General features: G+C 52.4%; 1 protein-coding gene across 2 annotated transcripts; it reads left to right on the top strand.

Moving 5' to 3' along the window:
* Nucleotides 1-350: 350 nt before the first annotated feature.
* Nucleotides 351-7,773, top strand: Atg4d (autophagy related 4D cysteine peptidase). 2 transcript variants are annotated; one of them, XM_046436987.2, is made up of 10 exons: nt 358-789; nt 1,239-1,322; nt 1,403-1,576; nt 2,085-2,361; nt 2,435-2,499; nt 3,509-3,639; nt 5,755-5,833; nt 5,904-5,980; nt 6,065-6,184; nt 7,218-7,773. In XM_046436987.2, the coding sequence occupies exons 1-10, from the start codon at nt 558-560 to the stop codon at nt 7,401-7,403; spliced, it is 1,425 nt and encodes a 474-aa protein (XP_046292943.1). In that variant the 5' UTR covers nt 358-557; the 3' UTR covers nt 7,404-7,773. The 2 variants fall into 2 exon arrangements, with proteins under 2 accessions (XP_046292944.1, XP_046292943.1); XM_046436988.2 differs by lacking the exon at nt 6,065-6,184 and having other exon boundaries at nt 351-789.
* The last annotated feature ends 79 nt before the right edge of the window (nt 7,774-7,852 follow it).

Genomic DNA, 7,852 nt, shown 5'->3' with positions numbered 1-7,852 from the left:
ACAGAGAGGAACGGCTGGTCCGAGGGTCGCACGCGGAAGACCCGCCCCGGGCTGAGGCGGTCCTGGCCGGAGCCGCGGTGGGCGTTCCGCGAGTAGGAGAAGCGCCCACAGGTGCGTCCTCTCGCCGAGGTCCCGCCCCCGGGGCTTTGGGGGGCGGTCCTGGGGGTGTGTTCGGGGAGGGGCTTCTCGGCTCTGGGGCTTCTGATAAGGGCCGCAGGGGCTCGCGCGCGCCTGGGCGGTGCGATAAGGCGGGCGTGGGGGTGGCGCGGGGAGGATCTGGGTCTTCGAGTCCTTGCGGGGCGGCCTGGGCGGGGGACCCACGGGGTTCAGGGCGGGGTGGGGCGAGCGGCCGGGTTACGCCCGCCTCCATCCGGGGGCCTGAGCCGCTAAAATGGCGATGGCCGTATTGGTGGCGGCAGCTCGCGCGGCTCCCGGGAGCCCGGGGCTAGGGGCCGAGTAGTCCCTTCCCCGGAGCCCGCGTCCTGGTCGCGGGGCGCCCTGGGGCGCGGCGGCCGCAGCCCCCACCCGGATCCTCGGTCTGCCCTCCTGGCGCGTCCATGAACTCGGTGTCGCCGGCCGCCGCGCAGTACCGGAGCGGGAGCCCGGAGGACGCGCGCCGGCCCGAGGGCCGCAGGCCGAGGGTTCCTCGAGTCCCGGACCCCAACGGCCTGGGGCCCTCTGGAGCCAGCGGTCCCACTCTTGGCTCTCCTGGAGCTGCCCCAGTTGAGCCGGACGAAGTGGACAAGTTCAAGGCCAAGTTTCTGACTGCCTGGAACAACGTCAAATATGGTGAGGAGGGGGCTTAGCGGTCAGGGTTGGAGGGACTCAAGGAAAACCAAATCCCGTCCCTGCTGATTATTCCACCATTTGTTCCCATTCTGTGAGTCACCTGTGGGTCTCCACCCTGCCGAACCCAAGGTGGACCCAGGGCAGGTTCTACAGGGAATGTTTCAAGCCCCGCCCATTCCTTCGTTTGACCTTGGGCAAGCTTTTTCGCTTCCCTAAGCTTCCATTCCCCCTTCGGTAAAATGGGTACAATAATCAGACTGAGTTGTTGGTGGACACACATGCAGCTGTTACCAGGGGCCCCACCTCCTCAGGAGTGTGTTACATGTATATTCCAGAAGCATCCCTAAGTAAGGAACCAGAGTCATGTCCATTTCACAGATAGGTGAATGGAAGCCCCTATTGCTGACAATCAAGTGCTTCATTTCTCTGGCTACCTCATGTCTCCTCAGGTTGGGCGGTTAAAAGCCGGACCAGCTTTAGCAAGATCTCCAGCATTCACCTCTGTGGCCGCCGCTACCGTTTTGAGGGCGAAGGTGAGCATGAGGCTGGGACCAGGGTTGGGGTAGGCTTCCAGAGGTGTCCCTGATGGCATCTGACAGGTCTGCTTTTGTAGGTGACATCCAACGTTTCCAGCGAGACTTTGTGTCACGCCTGTGGCTCACTTACCGCCGGGACTTTCCACCCCTGGTGGGGGGCTGCCTGACCTCCGATTGCGGCTGGGGATGCATGTTGCGCAGTGGCCAGATGATGCTGGCCCAGGGCCTGCTACTGCATTTCCTCCCTAGAGGTGAGCCTGCAGAGGAAGGAGTATACTAGGAGTATAATGCCAACCATGTGTCAGCAGTGTTAAAACTGTTTGCAAAGTGTTTAAAGCCATGTTAGAATGGTGTGTTAAGTGATTAGTTTTAGGGAGTGTGAGAGTTGTTTGGAAAATAAGAGTTTCAGAAGGGAAATGGTGCGTGCTTGAAGTCTGAACTACTTGGAAGGCTGGAGTAGGAGGATGGAAAGTTTTGGGAAACTTAACAACACCCTGTCTCAAGGTAAAATTTAAAAAAGGACTAGGGTGTGGCTCAGTGGTAGGATGCTTACCTAGCATGTGTGAGGCCCTGGGTTCCATCTCCAGTATCACCAGAAAAACAGAAAGAAAAAATATGGAGTTCCAGGCATGTGAAAATTATAATTAAATTTATGGTTCTCAGAAGTATCAGAATTGTGTGTAAAATATGAATAAATGGGAACTGTGTCCCTCCATACACACACTAGCACTATTTGACTATGTACTCCATCCCCACCAGACTGGAGATGGGCCGAGGGCACAGGCTTGCTTCCCCCTGAGCTGTCAGGGGTGGCCTCTCCCAGCCGGTACCGTGGGCCTGCCCGCTGGATGTCCCCACACTGGGCTCAGGGCACCCCTGAGCTGGAACAGGAACGTCGGCACCGGCAGATTGTGTCCTGGTTTGCTGACCACCCCCAGGCCCCTTTCGGTCTACATCGGCTGGTGGAGCTGGGACAGAGCTCAGGCAAGAAGGCGGGTGACTGGTATGGGCCATCGCTGGTGGCACACATCCTCAGGTGAGGACAGCTGCAGGGAATATGGGAGCTGCTATGTATCCCCAGGAACTCAGGCCTTCCCTTCTACCCCTAGGAAAGCTGTGGAGAGCTGCTCAGAGGTCACCCGCCTGGTAGTGTATGTTTCTCAGGACTGCACAGGTAAGGGGCTAGGAGCCAGTCATTGCCTTAACTGCCCCTTAGGACTCACCTTTTTCAGAGACTGAGAAAAGTTCTGGGGTACAGGAACACTTGGGAAGGATTCTAGGCCCATGGCTTAGAAGGTATACAGGGTCCCTTTCTTCTGCCTCTTTCTAGAACCAGGAGAGGAAACTTCAGGGGCTTCACCTTGATAGAAACATAAGGTTCTCCCTCTCCCCTGTCCCATTCACTCTTGCTGTTCTAACGATTATAACATTTGGAGGTCTGTCTGGTCTCCTCTGCCACAGAGAGTTGTCATGAGGATTCAGTGAATCAATAATACAAGCAATAATACAAGTACTGAGAGCAGTCTTTTCACGAGCCAATATTCACTAAGTAGTAGTTATTATTATAATATCCCACTACCCTCCAAATCAGTTTAAAAGGGTCTTGACAGGAGCACTATGGTTTTCTGTCAGGGAATCTGCATAACCTATAAATTTTCAAGCAAAATTGTAGGTGTTTGGGACAAGATTTGATTTTTAGAGAATGGGGTTTCCAAAAAGGGTTGAGTCTATTTGCTGGGAGCCAGGAAAGAGGCCTCATGGAAGGAGATGGGGGTTGGGGAAGAGTAAAGAGTGGACTTGTGGAAGAGGGACACACAGGGACAAAGTACCTGGTGCTCCCATTTCTATATAGGCAAACCATGGTGCTGTGTCACTGGGGGCCAGTCGAACTTGGGACTCTAGAGGGGCATTTGACCTAGAAGGAGAGGCTGCTGCTTTCTGTTTTATGCTCTTGGTCTCCGTGTCTTAGTCACCCTGTTAAATGGGGATATCCCCATGTGCCTGGAGGTCCCAGGATTGTTTGGCAGTTTTGGAGGGCACTAGAAATTTTTGGCTGACAATGATGTTATTGCTCACCAGGAGCTTGTACAGATAAGGTTGGGCCCCTGGGGTTTGAGGGCCATCCTCCAGGGCTTGAAGGGTAGGTAGGAAGGTGACCTACTGCTGCCCTGTCATCCCCCCAGTTTATAAGGCGGACGTGGCACGCCTGGTGGCCAGGTCGGACCCTACAGCTGAGTGGAAGTCTGTGGTCATCCTGGTGCCTGTGCGACTGGGTGGTGAGACGCTCAACCCAGTGTACGTGCCCTGCGTAAAGGTAGGTTTGCACAGATTCTGGCATCTCCACCTGGGAGCCCTCCACCTTTTTAGCTTGGGTTCGGATCGCAGTTTATGTCTCCTTCATCCCTTCGTCCTTTTTTTTCAGTAGTCATGGAGCACCTATGTGCCACTTGCTGTCCTGGGTGTTGAGATCCAGGGAGGAACAGAACAGGCAGAAATTCTGAATGTGTCCAGTGGGAGGGGCATGATCTGTGATTAAATTGGCATTAGAGGGTGGGCATGTAGTTCAATGGGAGAGCACACCAAAAAGGAAAAAAAAAAGTAATTTAAAAAAAAGGCATTGTTGGGGCCAGGGTTGTAGCTAAGCGATAGAGTGCTTGCTGAGCATGCGTGTTCGACCCTGGCACCACATAAAAATAAATAAAAAATAAAGATAGTGTGTCCATATACAACTAAAAAAAAAGAAGTTGGCATTGTGCCCTGGACTCTAAAGGGAAGGAAACTTCCCCAGTACGGGTGCACGGGATGGCTGTGGAGCATGGGAAAGCCCCTGCCCAGCCCAGAAGCAAATGAGGAACCAGAGAAGTGGTCCAGGGAAAAGGAACAGCAAGACAAAGGCCCAGGAGCTGGAAAAACCCAGATGCATTTGCACCCAAGAGTTCTCCCGTAGCCCACAAGGCGCTGAACCATTTGTTCCTGTCACCTCCGTGAACTTCTCACCCAGACTCCTCTGTCACTCTGCTTCAGTCACATGGGCCTCTGTACTGTTTTCACACCACCCCTGCCTCTGCACCTTTGTACTTGTTCCCTTTGTACTAGGACAGCTTTCTTTCTAGCCCTGCCAATGCCTCCCTCTCTAATCCCCCAGGTCTTTGTTGAGACCTCACCTCTCAATGAGGCCTTTCCGACTTCCCTGTTTTGTTGGTACTGGGATTAAACTCAAGTGAACTCAACCGCTGAGCCACATCCCCAGCCCTATTTTGTATTTTATTTAGAGACAGGGTCTCACTGAGTTGCTTAGCACCTCACCTTTGCTGAGGCTGGCTTTGAACTCACGATCCTCCTGGCTCAGCCTCCCAAGCTGCTGGGATTACAGGCGTGTGCCACCATGTCCGGCTGACTTCCCTGTTTAAAATTGCAGAGTCTGAGAGCCAGGCATGGTGGCATGTGCCTCTTTAAGCCCAGTGGCCCAGGAGGATGAGGCAGGACGATTGCGAGTCCAAAGCCAGCCTTAGCAAAAGCGAGGTGCTAAGCTACTAAGTGAAACCCTGTTTCTAAATAAAATACAAAATGGGGCTGGGAATGTGGCTTAGTGGTTGAGTGCCCCTGAGTTTAATTCCTGGTACTTCCCCAAATAAATAAATTAAAAGGGTTGGGGATGTGACTCAGTGGTTAAGCAGTCCTGGGTTCAATACCTGGTACTTAAAAAAATAAATTGAGGGGCTGGGGATGTGGCTCAAGCGGTAGCGTGCTCGCCTGGCATGCATGTGGCCCGGGTTTGATCCTCAGCACCACATACAAAGATGTTGTGTCCACCGAAAACTAAAATAAATAAATAAAAAATAATAAAATAAATTGAAATTAAATCACAGTCTGCCTTGCACAGTGGCACACACTTTTAATCTCTGTGACTTGGGGGCAGAGGCAAGAGGGTCACAAGTTCAAGTCTTGCTTGGGCAACTTAGACCCTGTTTCAAATTTAAAAAGGGCTCGGTATGTAGTTCAGTGGTATAGTGCCCCTGGATTCAATCCCAGTACTGTAAGTAAATAAATGATAAATAAAATTGCAAAGTCTTGTGCTGGACTTGTAGCTCAGTGATAGAGCACTTGCCTAGTGTGTACAAGGCCCTGGGTTCATTCCCCAACAGCACACACACACACAAAAAAAAAAAGTAAATAAAACTTCAAGCCACCTTTCCTCCTTTATCCTTTTCTATAATGTTATTATCTCTAATAAGTAGTTCATCGTCCTTGTTCATTTCCCACACTAGAATGTCAGCTCCATGAGGCAGGGGTGTGTTCATCTTAACCATTATTACTTCCCCAGGGCTTAGCACAGGACTGGGTTTACATACTGTAGGTGTCTGCTAAGTGTTTTGAGTGACTGCCTCATGCCACCTGCCTCTGCTTCTGCCCCCTCTCCTCCCTGCAGGAGCTACTGCGGTCAGAACTGTGCTTAGGCATCATGGGGGGCAAGCCACGACACTCACTGTACTTCATCGGCTACCAGGGTAGGCCTTGCCCCACTGTGCCCTTCCCTACCTCCTTGCCCTTCCCCTGCTCATGTCTGGCCCCCTGCAGATGACTTCCTGCTCTACCTGGACCCCCACTACTGCCAGCCAACAGTGGATGTCAGCCAGGCTGATTTTCCCCTGGAGGTGAGCTGGTTTCCCCAGGGTGGGGTTGGGCTTAATGGAGAGGCAGCTGGACTCCTCTGAACCTCCCTCATCTTTCTGCCTCAGTCTTTCCATTGTACCTCACCCCGTAAGATGGCCTTCGCCAAGATGGACCCTAGCTGTACCGTGGGGTTCTATGCTGGAGACAGGAAGGAGTTTGAGAAGCTCTGCTCGGAGCTGACCAGGGTGAGCAAGAAGAAAGGTGGGAGGCACAGGCAGGGCTGGGGTTAAAAGAGGACAAAGACCTGAGTCCAGTAGACCTGGCGGTGCAGGCTGTTATAGTTTAGAAAATGTAAAGAATGTCTCCCTTTAGGCCAGATGTGGTGATGCATGCCTGTAATACCAGTGATTTGGGAGGTTGAGGCAGGAGGATCACAAATTTGGGGCCAGCTGTAGCAGACCCTAAGCAACTTCTGAACCCAGTCTCAAAAGAAAAATAGCTGAGGATGTAGCTCTGTGGTAAAGTGCCTGTGGTTGGCAGTGGCACACGGCTATAACCCCAGCTTTTCAGTGGGCAGAGGCAGGAGGATAAGAAGTTAGAGCAACATGGGCAGATCAGCAAGACCCTGTCTCAAAGGGCTGAGGAGCTCCGCACAGTAACACACACCTGTAATCCCAGTGTCTTGGGAGACTTACACAGGAGGATCACAAGTTCAAACCCAGCCTCGGCAATTTAGCCAGGCCCTGAGCAATAATAAAATATAAAAAAGCGCTAGGGATGTGGCTCAGTGGTTAAGCCCCTCTGGGTCAATCCCTGGTACTGAAAAAAAAAAAAATGGCTGGGTATGTAGTTCAGTGGCAGAGTGCTTGCCTAGCATGTGCAAGGGCTGGACTTCTATCCCTAGAACTACTGGAAGGAAAAATTTGGCAAGGATTATGGTGTCTACAAGATGGAAAAATCCCAGCTTTTATTTGACGAGAGTAAAATGGGATGTGAATTAAAAGGCTTGGGGCATTACTGCCTTGGGGGCAGCTGCATCAATTTCACCTGGTTTTTGGTCTCTGTAGTACCCTTATTGTGGTATAATATGGCCACCAGAACTTCCAGGTACCCCCAATACCTGTTCATCTGAAGGGGTACTCAGTTTTTATAGTAGATCCCATAGATATCCCAGGGCCATTTTCATTGTTTGTGAGTGGTAGTGCCTTTGCCCTTGGGTGGCTACTGGGCTCTGGGATTGGTTACTGTTAAGAGGCTGAGACTCTTGCCTTCCAACAGGTTCTCAGCTCCTCTTCAGCCACAGAACGGTACCCCATGTTCACCCTGGCCGAGGGCCACGCTCAGGACCACAGCCTGGATGACCTCTGCTCCCAGCTTTCCCAGCCAGCCACTCTGCGCGCCCCTCGCACAGGGCGCCTCCTCAAGGCCAAAAGGCCAAGCTCCGAGGACTTTGTGTTTTTATAACGGAATTGGGGGGGAAAAGATGCAATACTATTTATTTTTTTATTTATGTCATCTTGGATATGGGATCTAGAACTCTGGTGATAGGATCCCCATTCTCACCCCCTCCACAAACCCGGCTGAGACCTGTCTAGGACTCTGCAGGTCTGGGGCTGTTCTAGCAGTGGATGAGCCCCAGGCAGCCTGCCTCCTGCCAACTGGGTCCTCCTCACAGGCAGGGAGTGAGGGAGGACTCCCGGGCACTCACTCAGGGCCTGACTCAAGTACTGTAGTTTGCACTGGACCAGCTGTGCCCCTCATGTTCCCAAAGCCCCCTTCTAAGGGAACTTTGGCTGCTGGGGGATAATAAAGCTGCTGAACTTGAACGTGGAAATGGCTGGGCTTAGCATTCATTGCAAGGGGATGTGGGGTCCAAGGTTGTTCAAGGTGTGGTTTCTAAGCCACTTGAGGAA

The sequence above is a fragment of the Marmota monax genome, unplaced genomic scaffold (genome assembly GCF_021218885.2).
Source record: "Marmota monax isolate L192 unplaced genomic scaffold, Marmota_monax_Labrador192_F-V1.1 WCK01_AAM20220418_F8-fsc00021, whole genome shotgun sequence".
NCBI lineage: Eukaryota > Metazoa > Chordata > Mammalia > Rodentia > Sciuridae > Marmota > Marmota monax.
This window is presented reverse-complemented; position numbering and strand designations above follow the sequence as displayed.